Here is a 17,973-nt window from a genome sequence, read left to right as displayed (position 1 = left end):
TCCGGAGAACAAAACTCTCGCCGAGGAGCTCGGGCTTGCATTTAACAACATCACACCACTAAAACGCTTAATGCTTCTAAGTGCACAAGCGGCAAGAGTTGTGGGATACGCGGTGGACGGGAAAGCGACCATTCCGCGATAGCCACAACAGACGAACGCCCAGCCGGTGGCACCGCTGCCTCGTCAGCCCCGTCGCGACGAACGAATATAGACTGGTACGTATGTGCCGTATTTTGATTACGGTTAATAATAGTTCAATTTCAGTAGCAGTATCACTTTTGCCAGTTGGCCGGTGTCGTGTATGGAAAGCCGTTCGCGCGAGCTCTCTGCTTCGACCCGAAAGATACGAGCGTCAATGCACGGTGTTTACGGCATTTTTTTCCCCAAGTCAAAGCGATTTGACGAAGTCGGCGACGAGCGCCAGCATGTCCCAGGAGTGAGCTAACGTAAGGGTCCCTGCCGTAATCACTTCCTCGGAAATGAAGCGAGCACACTCGTACTTCCTTTAGCTCTCTTTCTCCTCCGTTTGCAAAGTTCACAAAACGTAGCCACTCGCTTCGCCTAGGTTCGTCGTTGGGCAGCACATGAAAGGAGATCTCCTCACCGGCGGGGATGTCGCACTCCCTCGACGATTTGCCCGTACTACATGGGCATTTCAAAACGCTGCAACGAAATTTCATTGTAAAGTACTCGAACAAACTGAAGTTTTCAGTGGTTGTAAACTGGAAACGAGCTCGTAACGACAGCAGGAAGCCAACACCATTCGAAACTTACGCAACGACTGGCACTATCTCGTCGCTTCTTGCTGTTCCTTACTCCCCTCGTTTCTATTTTTACCTTTGCTGGTTGGCGATATGACGGCCAACCTCCTGTGAAGGGATTACGATACGAAGCAAGGTCGCGGCTGTGCGTGCTGGAACGGTTCGTTGGCCCCGAAGAGCCTCGAACCCGAAAATTCGTCTGCGCGACGGCGAGATGTCGAGCTCGGCCGGCGCTAGTTTCGTATGCATTGGCGCACACGCTTGCGTGTTTGTTCGGACCTTCAACCGTTTACTTCACCGTTCTTTGTCATAAAAAGAATGTGCAGTATGTTTCACGGGCATTTAGCTCACTATGCAAACTGTAAGCCCTGCCTAACATGCGTTTGCTTTTGCCGGCCTCCGCCAATCGCAGAGCATTCCCAAGTGACATCACAGGTTCTGTTGCGGAAAATGAGCGGTTGGGTCGCATGGTCATTTCCTTTTTTCCTAATTATGTAGCTTATTTAAGCGAAGTTTGCGTTATAAGTGGTGTCGTTATGGTTCTAACGAGGCAATCTTTCGAATGAACCAAACTTGTGTTTTCTCTTCATGGCTCCTTTAAGGTATTCTAACGATAACAGGTGGAACTTTCGCGAAATCTGAGTCACTGTAGAAATGGCATGCGTTATACATTTCGCCATTTTCCGTATTTTTATGATATTTTTCTGATTTATAGTTTTTCAAAATTTCCTCTGGCCAAGTATCTCAATTTACGTTATTGTAACGATTACTAGTGGATCTTTCGCGATGTCGGCATTATTGTGAAAATGCAGGCTATAACACGGCTCGCCATTTTAGTAATTGTTTTTTATATGTTTTATTTTGTTAGTTTTTCAAAATTTCGCTCGACCATATATCTCCATTTACGCTATTATAAAGATTAAAGGTGGGACTTTTGCGAAATCTACATTATTGTGGAAATGGAGGGTTTTATACGTTTCGCAATGTTCCGTAATTTTTTAGTATTTTTTTGTTTTTTTAGTTTTTCAAGATTTTGTCCGGCCAAGTATCTCCATTTACGGTATCATAACGATAAATTTGGAAGTTCTGCGAAATCTCAATTATTTTGGAAATCCAGGGCGTTACATGGTTCGCCATTTTCCGTAATTATTTTATAGTTTTTTTATTTTTTTCACTTTCCTGCGAGAAATTATCTCGGATTACGCTATTATAACGTTGAAATGTGAAATTCTCGCCATATCTGAATTATTGAGGAAATGCCATGCGTTGTACGTTTTGTCGTTTTCCGTAATTTTTATTATTTTTTCTCATTCTTTAGTCTGTCAAAATTTTGTCACACTGATTATCTCCATTACGTTATTATAACGATTAGACATAGAATTTTCGCAAACTCTGCATTATGGGGGAAATGACGGGCTGACATGGTTCGGCAGTTTCCTTAATTATTTTATATTCTTCTTATTTTTTTTTACTTCTTAAGAATTTCGCTTGACAAATTATCTCAATTTACGCTATTACAAAGATTACAGGTGGAACTTGCGGGAAATCTACAATATTGTGGAAATGCACGGAGTTGCACGTTTCGCCATTTTCCCTATTTTCAATTTCGTTATTGCAGTTTTTCAAAATTTTGTGCGACCATTTACGCCATTATAGCGATTACAGGTGGAACTTGTCCTACTTGCACGTTTGCAAAACTTCTTTGATGCGAATCAGTTATTTCACAATCTCAATTCGGTTTCCGTAAAGGTTCCTCTACAGAATCGGCTTTATTATACCAAAAAGAAACTTTATTACAGAACATAGAAAACAAACTTCTAACATTAGGTGTCTTTGTGGACTTCAGTAAGGCCTTTGATTGTTTAAACCATTATATCCTCTTAGATAAATGAAACAAGTACGGAGTGAGAGGCACGACACTCCAAATTTTCAGTTCATACCTTAAAGATCGTCAACAAATAGTGCATATCGATGGTTTTTCTTCATCCAAACGTTACCTAAAATGCGGTGTTCCTCAGGGCAGTATATTGGGACCTTTTCATTTTAATGTTTACATGAATGACCTGGTAACGATTTCTAAAGAAACTCAAGTTGTAATTTACGCTGACGACGCCTCCCTATTTATCTCTGGTTCTACAACTTCAGAAATATTTAAGAAAGCAAATGAAATCCTAAAATGCCTTTTAAATTGGTCTAACATGAACAATCTAAAAATAATTACGATTAAGTCGAAAGCTGTCCTTTTCCGCCCAATCAATCGGCACGTAGAAACAAATTTAGTTATTAACTTTGGTAACAATATTACTGAGGTGGTTAGCTAGCATAAAACACTCGGTGTTATATTTGACGAGCACCTGCGATGGATTCAGCACGCTAATTACGTAGCCATAAGTTTGTCAAAAGCTGTAGGAGCCCTTTTTCGGTGTCATAATATTCTTCCGGTTAACATAAAAAAGCAGATATACGATTTATTATTTCTATCTCATATTACATATTGTCATCTTGTTTGGAGTACAGCCTCACACACTAACATGAATACAATTGTAGGCCTGAAAAAGAAAGCGATTCGCATCGTTGCGGGCGAACAGTACTGTGCTCATACTAAACCACTCTTCATTCGCTTCAAATGTCTACCCGTTCCCATGATGCTGCAGTATATTATTGTTTCATTGTTCACTTCTAAAGCCTCACTCCGCACCTCTTTCCTAATGAAAATGTCAGCATTGCAAGAACGCATACCGGCCGCGAACACTCGAAGCACAGAAAAGTGGATTGTTCCCAGAACGCGCACAAACTACGGCCAACAAATATTAAAATATATAATACGCTACACCCTGAACAGTAATATAACTTTTTTTGATGGTCCCAAAATAAATAAGCTTGATCTAATTGAACAATTTTTCAACAGAATTTCTGAAGGGTAGAAGATAGCAGCGAGGTCTCATGTGGCGTGCTAGACTGCTTTACTTTTATTTATCCAAAAAGACCTGTCGGATTTGCCTTTGAGTTCCATATATGTGCGTGCGCGTTTTTTTCTTTTTTTTACGTTGTTCACAGCGTTGTGTGAACGTCTGCTTCTTCCGTTTTTTCTTTGTTTTTTCTTTACCAAGCGTACCAAGCTTTTTCGTCATTTGTTTTCCCCGAAGGTAAGTTGTCATAAATTGTCGTTTTCCCTGCAGGTATGCATGCGTGCATTGGACGTTTGTGCACATGTCATACACCTGTATCCGTGTTTATGCCGGTGTGTATATGATCACGGTTGTTGAAATTTTTTCGCGTGTACATGGGTTTATACTACGTAAGTGTACTGTGGTGTTATATTTACGTTAGTGCGTATGAAAGTATTTCTGTTAGTTTGTTGTTGTTCTTGATCACACCGTTTTTGGGAACATTTTTTTTTCTTCTCTCTATCTCCTTTCCCATTTTTTCGAGCCTGCAAGTGTCTTGTGTGCTGCCGCTGCCACCTTGTGTGTAGGGCCTCAGGCCTCGCAAAGCTGCTGAATGAGCAGCTTTTTGTCTGAGGTCCGTTTTTCCACTGAGGAAAATAAAAAAAAAACATTTCTGATTCTGATTCTGAACTTCAGCGATATCTGCATTTTTATGGGAATGGAGGGCGTTCCATCGTCCTGGTTGTGAGGGGTCCTAGGCAAACAATGATACGCATTATAAAAATCCCGGGCCATCTCCACTAACGTGAAACCTGGGCAGGGGTGAAGCATGAGTCTATTCTTGGCGCCTTGGCGTTTTCGCCAACGGAAATGATACCGTTGAAAGATCGAAGTATACATTTTTGGGGTAAAAGTCTCGCGTCTTTGAACCACAAAGCGCTCTAGCCCGCGGTGCAAACAAGTGTCCCGGTGTTTTTTTATTACGCGTTACGTTGTAGTGCGAGGCGTAAACGAGTGTTCCTGTGTTTTATTACCCTGACTACATCAGACGAAGGTTACGAAGACGACACTAGACGCCGACAGCACGAGCCCCTAAAATGGCTGAGCCACTTTTGCCGACTCATTCCCCCCACGTCAAGCGACCTCCAGGATGACGTACATACAGCTTGTAAACTAATTGGAAGTTAGGAAGTGAGATGAAAATTTTTTAGAGGTAAGAGTGAACTGATAAAAAACTGTGCTTTGTTTCATCGCTTTTGTAATACGAGAAATACACGAGCTATAATTTATGAGAAATAGTGTGACGACGGCTGTAATGCCTTGTAAACTTCCACATTTTAACGATGTACATCAACTCCAGCATATTTTAAGGACGCATAATTTTAATACTCTTACTTCAAATGCATTACTGCCAAATGGAACCACTTTATTGTGCCATGACGCTCTTAGCGCCCGAGTGATTTCGGCGGCTGTTGCGGCCACGCAAAAGGAATTAGGAGCCAATTCTACTCTGCAATGACGGATGACCAGTGAATTTTTTTTATCGCGCCGCATACAAGCGACGCAAAATTTCACCGAAGGAGGAAGCCCTACGTAGAGCTGTGTTTAAAAAAAAAATGTGTCAGGTATAAAAAAATTGTGGTACACAAAATCACCCCAAAATTGCAGTGTGAGATGCGAGCCGGGATCTCATGCGAAGGAAGGGAAACAGCAGCCCCAAAGAAGTGTGGAGCGCTGTCGTACGCATTTCTTACCGCCTTCAGAGGTAAAGTTACCCACGGGCTCGAAAAGACAGCTCCTGACGATGGCGAGCGGGCGGAACCACCTTTGAAGTGCGCAGTCCAGGTGAAGTGGTGACAAATGCGGCCTGAAGTTTTACAGCAGATCATTAAGAGCTCCAACTAGGATTTTACCTGACATTCCTGTAAACGTATAAGCATCCCCAGTACTGTTTTGTGCTAGAAGGAACCCTTATTTCTCATATTCTCCTCTCACCTTGGTACGAACTTCCGATTAGACTCGTTAATGCACTGGGCAGGAGGCACTGGCTTGACTTTGGCTAAGCTTGATGGGGAGGTTGACGGAACGCGGCGTCTTATGGGCGACTTTAATAAGCTTTGCTTAAAAAGCGAATACCACTTCCTCGCCTAATGCGTTGGCCGGCCCTTTAGGCGAGCCAGCTCAATTTCAATGCAGCATTGCTGCATTGAAATTGTGGCATCTTAATGCTGCCGTGCTGCGTCAATGGAAGCAGTCTTGAGGATCCCTCCTGGCGAGTGCGTTTGTTCCGCCCCTCCTGCGGGAAATGCAACGAATGTAATGCCTGACCATTATCAGGTTCAGACTAATAAACTGTGAAAACGAGACTTTCTTTTTATGTGACCCGAAACCCAAACAAATACAGACAACAGTGATTAACTAAAGAATAACAGAGAACTGCGACAAAGCGGTAATTAGTTCAGACGGGTGGAAAAGTCACAGTCCGCAAATGAAGGAATTGGACGCAGAACGTGGTGGTTACCGGTACAGGTCAAAGTAGCCTTGACATGTAGTGAGTCGTGGCGGCGGTAGTACAGCGCGCTCCGAGCTCCCTTCACCGTCGTGGGAAACACAGCTTTCTGCGGGCACCTACATGCGCCCAAATCGCCGCAACGGGTGGTGCTCCAGCCTTATCAACTCGAGGACAGAGCGATAGACAACAGTTCCCACCACCGCTGCGAACCGGACCCTCCGGCCGCCAAGGTTTCCTCCAGGGAACCCCCATCAAGCCTCCAGCCGGCCAACCACAAGGACTTCCTGCCAAGCATAAGTACCCGCCTGCAGGTGAACAAGCCACCCCCGACCACCAGGTGAGCTGCCCGGTAGCGCCTGCCCACACTCGCAAATCAATCCCCTACCACTTCCCCTCAGCCCCTCAAAGGATACCCTTCAGGAACTCAATGCTATCCGGGCTGGAATCTCCCTCCTCCGCCAAGAGAATGCGGCTCTGCGACAAGAAAAACCAAGCTCTCAAGTCGCTATTAACCCCTAGGCAAGAGGACTCCACTTCGCCTACTCCTCCTCCCACAAACGCAAGGCGGTCTCAGACGAATCACGCTCCTGTGAATCTCCAGTTACACCACCCGAACAAGTCCAACACCAATTGACCGAGATTGACGTCTCCTGTAAGCAGGCGCTGACGGAGCAAAAAGCCGAATGCTCGAATATTCACCAAGCCCTGCAAGCCGGCATATCGAATGTTCATGCTAACGTAGTGGCCTTAAGTTTATAATTGCGCAACAGCGTTCAAGAGCTCGTGAACAAAATTAACACCCTCTGCAATTCTAACCCGGCTCTCGTCCTAAATTATGACGTCTCCAGGGAATAAGAAGGACCCGCGGCACATTGGGGTCTGGCAGTGGAATTGCACGGGGTATCGGCGAAAGCGACAAGCCCTGCAGCCTTCTAACGCAAGCAATGGAAACTCCCCCTACGGTAATTGCGTTACAAGAAGTAGGCTGATTAGTTGAGCTTCCTGGCTATAAGGCATTTCAAGGGTAACGGCAAGAGCAGTGCTAGTTCATCTTAATATTCCTGCTGAACGCACGGCGTTTGGTGGAATCGCTGTTCCTCACGACTTGGTGACTCTCTTTGCGAGCAAAAGAGACGCTGAGCGGCTTTACATCCTCAACGTGTACAGAAGTCCGAAGGAAACAGGGCATACACTTAATCCCCTCTTCACTTTTGCTAAACAGTCGGTATCACCGCATGCGATTATCACAGTAGGCGATTTTAACGCGCCACATGCAGCCTGCGGAGACCAACATTGTACTCGCAAGGGCAGGCTTCCCTGGGATCAAATTCAAGACCATCGGTGTACGAAAGAATCGCACCAGTCGATTCCAACTACGGTTAGGCAATAGCGTGCAGCGTGACTCATCACCCGCCAAGCACGCATGTTGGACCTCCACTCCTGAGACATTAGGAAGGGATAATTTCATTCTCCAAACTCTCGATCCCCCCGAAATTAGTGCTTCTGAATTAGACAATTGGGCTCCGCAAATTCTTAAAGATTCTCGGCACACAAGTATCGCGCTGGATACGGAAATTCCTTCGGATATGGTTGATTCCAACCTGCAGCATTTGTGTAAGAAGGGTGTAAGTAACTTTTCAAAAAGAAAAGCAATCGTTTTGTTGAAGAACAGGGGCATTACCCAAATGGAGTATGTGGAAGCGGGGAAAATTAGCAGGGGGGTCGATGGGCGTAGCTCCCCTTCGCTCAGTATGCAGTACGCTGAGTTGGCATTCGTGAGGCGACACCTGCAAGGATATTAGGCTGTGCACCTGAGAGTTCGTATTTGTCTTTTTTTATATTTTTGTACTAATATTGATACTTGTATGTGTGTCAGTCATTTTGAGTTGTAGGGGTCTGTCACATATGTTTACGTTTCCAAATACAGTTACAGGGCCCCCGTCTCCTGTGTTTTTGTTTTTTCTTTTCTGCGGAGCCGTCTTTTTTCGCGCATGTTTTACTGTAGTTCTCAATGTCTAAGATTAGTCAGCCGAAGGAAGAAACAATACAAGCTGTCTACCACATCAACTGAGAAATAATTTTGTTACTAAGAACACAGGAATCTTGTGTTCTATTTCAGGTTCATACATCCCATTTTTCAAGTTGGACGAAAATATCCCGAGGACCAAGCGCGAGGAATTCTGGGAAGACTGCAGAATCGCGCTGCTCGAGACATCCCCAATGACAGCTGATGGCATCAGCCAGCCCTACAACGTGCTTGTGGCGCACTCCAGGAAGGCGCCGAGTGTCCCTTAGGGTCTGCATGAGCTCAATAATGACTTTTTGCTTTCGACAAGCAATACCTGACACCTTGCTCCGAATAAAGGAGTAAACAACTGCGTGGGTGGCGAACCCAAAATACAGGTGCTGGGCTTATTTACAGGCTTCTTTTACTGACAGGCAACTCCGTCATACTTTGCACGGTATGCCATGCATGAGGATAGGTTTTTATTGAGCATTACCAACTACTCCTAGGAATTGTAAAGCACACTGGTATGGTTTTCCACGCAGGCCATTGCAATGCATTTCTCCTTAACCTAAAAGGTCACGTAGTATTCCACAGGGTATTGACTACAACAGCTACCCGCAATCCTGCGTTTCAGCTGCCTCGACTGTAACATTTCATTTAGGGTGGCGATTAAATCCAGCATGCCTTGGCATTTGTTACGTTCGAATTATCACGATCCACGAGAGGCTCATTGTCAATAAAAATTATTCATTAATAAATCTTGAATAGTGCTTAGGCACGTGATTCCGTCCATCATGAGCTTGATGCTGGTATCTATGCGCATGTTTGGTTCCTGATTTAAATAACGGCAACACGTCACTTTTCGTGCACCCCGCGCATAGAGTTGCTAGCACGCTTCGCGTCCTTAGTGTTTCAAGAGTCACGTCTTATTTCTCTCGCACATGCGCTGGCCGGTTGTGGTTTGTTTTGTTGGTAATTAGTATTCACAGTTTGGACCCGCCAACGTCAATTTACTCTGCTTTGGCGCATACTATTCGTTCTGCGCTCGTGCTACCCTCCATTTTACACTACGATGACAGGGGTGTACGAATCGATGACGCAAATGTTTGCTGACACGGGACCTATATAGCGGAATAATTGGGGTTTTACGTTACCGCAGCAGGATACCCGAAACACACATTTCTCGCACACCCCATGCATACCCTACCAAACATGGTTCGCACCGTTACCGCTTCAACAGTAACATTCTATCGTTCTCGACCAGGCATTGGCTCATTGTGGTTCTTTTGTTGTTCATTATATGCGCAATTTGTACACGTTAAAGTCAGTTTACCCTCTTTTCCCGCCTGCTACTAGTACGGCATTCGCGCTACACTTTATTTTACCAGGGGTGTAGCAACTGATAACACAAATGTTTCCCTAAATAGGACCTGAATAACGACATTATAGGCGTTTAAGCATAGCATGAGAGGACCGACGCTAACAGCGTACCCAATTCGTTCGCGTTGTTCGCGCTGTGCAAGCGATATACCAGAACGATGTTCTGCGCTTCGCGATTGCAGCAGCCACGCAGAATAGGTTTGTCCTGTACAGGACCTGTATAGAACCAATTCTGAGTGACCTGTTAATAGCCCACTTGGGTTACTTGCTGCATGACTAACTCCAAATTTCAAATGTAACTAGAACTTTTCGTTAGCTAGAAGATTTGTAATTTTTAACTCTAACGAGGTGGGTCTTGAACAAATAATGTTTCAGGCTTTGCACTAGTTTTGTGATTGTTTTAAGGCACCAGTTTTAACGTTTGAATTACCAGTGGAAAAGACGGGGAGGGTTTTAGATCTGAAGCTTCAGTTTTCGTGCAATCACATCTTGTAGGCGGATGCATTAAGAGCCAGTAAGCCACTTTTACAGTTTCGGTCATGCCATTCTAATCTCATAAAAACGTCAAGCGTGCAACCCGCTTCAGAAATGCCTTAAATAAGTGTATCATGTATTCACTTTATTCCAAACAGTCTTAGTAAGCAGATAGACAGACTTCATGTAGCGGGGTACCCGAAACCGCTGTTATCATCCGTAGCGATAGACGTCCTAGAGAAATTAAAAACAAACACGCAGGGCCGCTTACAAGTACCAGAACGAAACACAAGGGACGAAAAAACCGTGATCACACACATATGTCTAATTGCATAAAATCTGAAAAGGATGGGTAAACGCGCTCACGTGAAAGTGGTATTTTCTGCCCCCAATAAATTGTCAGCCATGCATGCCAGAGTAGACAAAATGCAAGAACTCCGTAGTCGTGCTCCACAAAGCGCGTAAACCAGTTTGGTGACTGCGTAGAGCACGTAGTCTATTCGGTTTTGTTTCCTCGTGAAAAAACGGGGCTTAATCAACGATTAAACGAGCAAGACTACAACTTACACAGGGTGATCAGTGTGGGCCCCTAGGTCTCCACTGTAGGGATGGTGGATGCGTCCCTATCTTTTCTTATAGAATTGTCATGGCGAAAACTGAAAAAAAAACTACTAAAGAAATAATTGAAGCCGCGGAAATAGCAAACTTACAAGAAAACTGCGTTAGCATGCCCTCTGTGACCCTCTCCAGAAAAGAGAGATATTTTTGGGCCCAAACGTAGTGGAGCGCGTGTTTGTGGCGCAAGTGGTTTCTGCTAAGGGACGAGTGTTGGTGGTACAAGACACAATCCTGTTAGTCTTGCTCTTCCATGTATTTTGTGACTGTGGAGGTATATATGTGCCCGAACATAAAAAAACACACTTTTGTAAGTAAACGCCGTGTTGTAGCTCCTCTCGCTGTGCGTGTGTCCAATTTCACTCCGTTCTCCTCCTTCAAAATGATGTTTTAGGATTGGCGCGCTGCCAGCATATTTGGAAGTAACGTGGGGCCGGTGTTTGCCACTGATACGTCGACGCTGCTCTGGCCACACCGCCGCCACCCCGGACCGTAATTTTTCCTTGAGCTGCACCTTCGCGCGGTAGCTCGATGCCTGCGTGCTCTGCTGAATAATAATAATAGTAATAAAAAAACAGAAAGGCCCACCATTTGCGTTTACAGTATTCTACGCAGAGTGCAAAGAGTGTATCTTCTTTACAGTACAAATAATTTTCTGCTCGCTTTCTCTGCCTTCACCTATCGAAGCCCAAAACGGAAAAGCAGATTTTTCTCCAGACGTCCCTTCCTTTTCTTTACCTTTTGCATTACCAAACTTGTCAACACTGCGAAGATGGCCATCGGCATGGTACCTGATTTAATCGTTCGTTTCTGAAGACGCGTAGAGCGGGCAAAATTCAAAGTGGACTTGTTTATGTTGGTTTTCGAATTAGAGCAAAATGGCTGACTTACCTCAAATGGGGTGCATTATGCAAATAGAACCATTTTTTCTACGCAAAGTAAATGGGCATAACGAATGAAAAATGGTTGGTGAATAATAAAGAAATTGTCTCCCTAGCGTGTTCAGAGGCAGAAAAAACAGCCCCCGACATTCAGAATTTTATAAAAATGTGTCATGCTTACGATTAAAAAATCGTTTTATAAACCAAACATCAAGTCGTTAACACATGTGACGGTATGCAAAAACTCTCCAGAAAAAATCTGCGGTGATAGCGGAAGTACTTTGTGTTTTGTAGAGGTAAATGTTTCGAATTTCCCGTGATTTGTTCCACGTGTAGGGCTGAAATGGCATGAAGCTCAGTCGTATTGGCCTACGTATTAACCTAGCGGAGCCTAAGAATGGGCTCCTGCTCTTTACTTTGGGATGGACGGGCAGTAGAGCACCGACGGCGTTTTGACTTAGTGTTGAGTCATTTCTTGATACGAGACGAGAGGAATCGCCATCTACAACCAGTTATCGCACGCTGGCCGGTAGGCTAAAGCTCAAGCCATCGCGTGTCGAATGACGTTGCCAAGAGTCAGCTGGCGTCCACATCAATCTGGAATTTTTTTTGGAAATTCTGCCGTGTGAAAGCTGTGACAGGCTTCCTTCAAGCCAGGGATGACAGTTTCGGCTGATGTGCGCGGCATCAATAAGAAAATGCCACTTCCTCTGCCTGAAGAGTTGTGGCAATGGTCAGGTGTTTAGTAGTTGTCATCACCACAGCCTTTATGCCTCCGATTAAGGGCACGGCTCACCACGTCCCTATAGTCTTGCCAGTTTTCCGCGAATTTTTTCCGGGGTTCTGGCTCTAGTCGCTTACATTCCATGGTGCAATTCTGGCTGCACATTTGTCAGTAGCCGGGCAGTGCATGCATTGCTTTACGTTCAGAACAAGAGGCTTTGCACGCGGCAGAACGCCTGCTATTCACTGTATGCTCGATCACCTTTTTCGCGACAGACGGCTGCATCTGCAAAGATTTTTGGAAAAACGAGCGGCTTTGAAGTTGAAAAGGAACTTGAAAGCCGCTTCCTTTTCTTTTATAGAAAAGAAATGCAGCTTACACGGGTTGCACTCCTGTACAATTACAAGTTTGTTTTTGAGGCTTTTATTTGTTCGTTCATTTGTTTACGATTTTAGTGTTATATTTTGGTTTGTTGATGGGCCAACAAAAAGGAATTTCTGACTAATGTAGAAAGCTGGGCCAGTTGGCTCAGAGTTTTTGAAGTGGGAACCGGGTTTAGACGCTGCACAAGGGGAGACGACAGACACGGGCGGCGATGAACTTTTGGTTTTCTCAGCGCTCTTATACCAATTGATTCTCACGAATCCGTTTCGGGGGCTTCGCTTCCAAGAATGCACTATACTGCCTTGAGACGAATGACCTTACCGCATTTAAATGCAAGGATAACTGTGTTATAACATTGAACTTAAAAAAAATAAGTTTTGGACTGCGCCGACTGCGCACACCGAAAAGCCTAAAAATATAATTTTTATGCGTATAAAGAAACAGTAGATTCTCTTGTGCACTCTTGCGGCCCCCGTCAGACAGGCTCGAAAGAACCGACCTTGCCACTACCAGCAGCGCGTCTAAGTGCGGGCAAATAACGTCGCCAGGCACGCAATACGCTCCCTTGTCTCGCGACTCGGCTTACAAGTAAGTCAAAAAGTGGTGTCGGTGGCTGCTACAGCCGGCACCCACTTGCGTCAAACAGTGTCCAGATACCTTATCCGGTATTTCGTCACTGGGTGCACAAGTCTTGATATTGCAGTCTTTTAGCTTCACTTTCCTACTCATTGAGCAATCGCAAAAATTGTTTTAAAAAAGCCACAAGCTGCGAATAGCAAGTACTTTATAAGAGTTTTATGCCCGCGAGACGGAATGGCGAATTCTGGTCTTGGGACCATGCTTCCAGAAGAACACACACGCCATTGCTTTTTTACATGAATAACGTATCCCGATAATGATAGGTATTTACAGTATATCAAACATTCAATCCTGACTTTGATAGCATGCCCTTGGACGGCTGAGAGGCCTGTGTGCTGCCGCCTGTTAAAAGTGATATACAGGGTGTCCCAGCTATCATGCACCAAGATTTAAAAAAAGAGAAATCGCGTAACTCGAAGAAAACCTAGTGCATAATGTTTGCAGTACTGTGAAGAAGCGGAGAGTAATTTTTTCGTTAATGAGACTTAATTAATTAATTGTAATTAAATATCTAACTCGAAAAATACTATCCTAATCACTAAAGTGTCAATGAGGCACTTGTAGGTAACCATGAGGGGCATCTAACTGCGCTATTTTCAGCGACGAACTAATTGCGTACTAATTTATTCTGACTGATAAAGGAAACCCGCGAAATATGAAAAATACCACGTGACGACGCTTGCGCGCGCATTGTGAAGCAGCGTCCCCAAACAAAGCTGATTGAAAGCAACTGCTTTGCGTGTTACCCGCCCGAAGAGACAGCCCATCACCTTGATAATAGCATGCATGGAAGGAGCAGCAGCAGCAAGATTCCCGGGACGCGTGTGCAGATAAGGAACAAACTCGGTCGCGATTTCTTCTTTCTTTCTTTTGTCTATTTCATTCTGGCTAACTCAGAGGCAGCCTGTTTGAGGGCGTTGCTTTACGGTGCGCGCGGAGGCGCCGTCACGTGGTATTTTTCATATTTCGCGGGTTTTCTTTATCAGTCAGAATAAATGTGTACGCAATTAGTTCATCGCTGAAAATACCGCAGTTAGATGCCACTCGTGGTTACCTACAAGTGCCTCATTGACACTTTAGTGATTAGGACAGTATTTCTCGAGTTAGATAATTAATTATAATTAGTTAATTAAGTCTCATTAACGAAAATATTACTCTCCGCTTCTTCATAGTACTGCGAACATTATGCACTAGGTTTTCTTCGAGTTAATCCTTTACTCTTTTTTTAAATCTTGGTGCATGATAGCTGGGACACCCTGTATAAGCCGACGAAGCAATAAAACAAAACTTTGTACTGGAGCAATTATTTACTACGTACAATAAAAAGGAACGAAAATGATATTATACATAAATGAAAGCCGTTACATTCAATGTGAAAGCTGCCGGAAGTGCAGACTAGTGATTCGTCATAATGGGCTGCGGCGCCGTTGTCCGCTCACTGGTACCACCCAATACAATTCAAATTTACCGCCTCCGCTGTGCTCGCGTGCCCCCTGCCTAAAAGAGCGCTAGCGGAAGTTCTGCTCTTTTTGTGGTTGCTTTTGCTCCCGCACGTTCGCGCGTTGCACTGCAACTTCGTTTTTTGCTTATTATCGTAAAAACCAACCCAACGAGCGTTCCTAAATAAATGAACGCGGGCGCTTCGGGTTAGTTACATTTATTTTGCCTGAAATGCATCTGCAGTTTTTTTGCTCTGAACAACGGGGAGATGTAAGACAAGCACCAGCCGTTCACGATTTTCGAGTGGTCATGACTATTTAAACCGTTTGGTTTTCGAAGCCTCTGCCGGATGCTCTACGACGGGTACGCAGGGCTCTACTTGGGTTCGTGATGTCTCTGCACCACCTGATTCCTGCTGTCGCTTGACGGCGAGCGCTACAGCGAGCTACGACGACAAGGCGAGCCTCTAATGTGCTCTGCACTTAAAAGAAAACTGACTTTTGCGGTACTGCCCAATGATACATCTATTCACTACAGACGAGCAAGTGACCTAAGAACAACCATTTCTACACTAAATCGCCACACGACATTGAGAACAAGATATCCTGAACATGCGCACTGTACTATGCAAATAAAACAACCTACGATCACAACAGAAAAGCAAAACGCCAACTGCTACTCTAACTCCTTTTCGACGGGGCCAAAGACAGAAATATGCTGCAGCTTAAGGAGTGGATAACAGCTCAACCCTACTGTGTAAGTGCTAAACATTAAAAAGTGAGTGGGTTCTTCAAAACATCAACAGACCATGGGTTATAAATTCATTGTTATGCAATACAGAAATTCTGTACAAGAATATTGATTGATTGATTGTAGGGTTTAACGCGCCGACGCAACGCAGGCGATGAGGCGCGCCGTAGTGGAGGGCTCCGGATTAATTTTGACCACCTGGGGATCTTTAACGTGCGCCGAAATCTCGGACACACGGGCGTTTTTGCTTTTCGCCTCCATCAGAAAAGCGGCCGCCGCGGCCGGGAATCGAACCCGCGACCTCGTGCTCAGCAGCGCAATCTGTACAAGAATAAAGGAGAAAAAACAAGAGCATCTGTGGAAGCGTCTCATATCAGTAATCGTAGAAGCGAATGTGTCAGCTGCACGTAAACACTCGTGCACACGAAAAAGCGGTTTTTTTAGAACTTTGGTGGTGGAAAAATGTGGCACGTTCGTAACAATGGGGCGTCGATGGTTTGGCTTTCTCGTTCGGTAGTGTTTCTGCATCATCGGATGGAATAAAGCAGTGGTGACCAGAAAAGAAGCATGCTCGTTTATATAAAGATACAGTAGTGTTGGAATCAGGGAAAGCTGGACGAGTTGAGACGAATTTATGGTTCAATTCTCACTGCCAAACGGGACAAGGGCAAGAGATGGCACAAGAGAGCGCAGTTTGTGTCCTCACACGCAGCTGAACGCATGAAGCATGAAGCAGCACATTTAGCTTAAAAGGTAACCCCCCTGATAACCAAAATTTTCCAGATCATAGCCTCCTTGGCCCCGCTGTTATTATTTTATCGGGAGAGTTCTGTGCTTTCAGTTAACTTGCGTGTAGTACCACGTGAAGCGCCCTGTCAACACCTACATATTTACGGTTTTTTCAATAAAAATATTTAGTTGTGAAACTGGGCTCGTTTGTGCTCTCTCTTGTGCTCATCCCACTGCGCAATTCGAATTTAATGATGAATTGCAGTACTATTAAAAAAAAAGTGAGTAGAAAGTAAGCGGTTGTCCTGTTTGCTTCTCTGCCTCTATCTTCTCCCTGCTGTCTTGCGCTGTCCCCCAAATACTATCTACCCAACTTGCTCGCTCAGCCTGCAAGTTGCTGTTCTTTGAAAGAAATTATGACAGGCGAAATTGTAAAATTCACAAAACAAATGTCAGGCAATACAGCCCTTGTTGTTTATTGAATTACATTAATTATATAAAAATATAATACAAATGCTGGCCCACCCAATAAATTAATTTTTATCGTATAATATACATCACGATTTCATTAGGACGATCTCGCAACTTTGCAGACAACGGTAATATTCAAACAGATCACCCTAGAAACATGCAAAATTGCTGGCCCGCCACAATATTGTATAAACACCATACTTGAAAAAATACTGAATTTAGACATTGTTAAATTAGGGAAAGAAAATTAAATTTTGAGCCAAAATGAAAAGGATTTTTACTAACATTATTCTACAGCAACGACTGTGCATTTAGTTACACAAGCAATTTACATGACATAAAAGTACTATTGATCTTGTCCCTAATGTAATTTTCCTCACTAAAGTAGAAGAACCCTATATCTTTGCAGTCCAGCCATAAACTTTTTCTGGGGCTACCTAATTCACCACAAACACATGTGCTGGTATCTCGTAACGAATCTCACTGAAGGAAATAACTAGTGGCGTCCCGAAGTTCCTGCTTTAGGTCCGTTACTTCCGTACGTTTTTATTATTGATTACCCTTCCTCGTTTTACAAGGCGCAAGCTGTCCTATGTGGAGATGATACCTCCCTCGACATTACACATCCTTCACATATGGATGTGCAGTCACTCTAAAATTGGAAATTATAAAATAGATTAAAAATATTGACTACCAACGAGCTCTTTTTAGGCATTGGGTAATTTAAATGTCTGCTTTCATCTCTAGCCAGAGAAGGAGACACGTGTGTGCGTCGTAAAAAAGGATTGATACCAAGTTTACCTGCAGATATATATGGGAATTACTTTGCGCACTTCACTTTTTTGGCCACCGGACAGAGAAAAATTATGTCGAGAACTATCTTTCGGATGCGACCCACTAATTAGGCAAAGAAAACAATTGAATAAAGTAACACTGCTTTTATTTTTTTGGCATTTTTGACTCTACTTACTGTACAGAGCCATCGCGTTTGTGTATGTCTTATATCTAGACGAGACTAATAATATGTGTGAATTAGACTCCAAAGAAAATCTACCCACCCAACCTAAGTAACTTTCTATGATCCCTAGGAAAAGTTGCGTCTGCACTAGCCAACATTTCAGTCTGCGCAACAACATGCAACTCTAGTCACCGACTTGGCAGAGATCACTGAACCACAGCAGCTGCCACGATAGCTCCGCACTCGGCTGACCAGCCCGCCGTTATTTGAGGCTAATAATCAGCCCAAATTTTATCACCGGCCAGCTACTCTCTTATCTGGCATTGCTTGGGTATCCGGTCACAGCCTGAAAGCGCTAC

At 44.1% G+C, this 17,973-nt stretch overlaps 1 protein-coding gene across 1 annotated transcript in view; it reads left to right on the top strand.

The window, feature by feature from the left end:
• The window catches only part of LOC144168849 (juvenile hormone acid O-methyltransferase-like), a 41,628-nt gene extending 32,744 nt beyond the window's left edge, over positions 1-8,884 (top strand). The window contains exon 4 of the mRNA XM_077697836.1: positions 8,281-8,884. Coding sequence (XP_077553962.1) covers positions 8,281-8,456 — 176 coding nt within the window. The 3' untranslated portion in view covers positions 8,457-8,884. The remainder of the gene's footprint in view (positions 1-8,280) is intronic.
• The last annotated feature ends 9,089 nt before the right edge of the window (positions 8,885-17,973 follow it).

Source organism: Haemaphysalis longicornis, unplaced genomic scaffold, assembly GCF_048455015.1.
Source record: "Haemaphysalis longicornis isolate Haplotype H1 unplaced genomic scaffold, Haemaphysalis longicornis Haplotype H1 scaffold_2, whole genome shotgun sequence".
Taxonomy (NCBI): Eukaryota; Metazoa; Arthropoda; class Arachnida; order Ixodida; family Ixodidae; genus Haemaphysalis; species Haemaphysalis longicornis.
The sequence above is the reverse complement of the archived record's forward strand: the minus strand, read 5'-3'. Positions and strand labels throughout refer to the sequence as shown.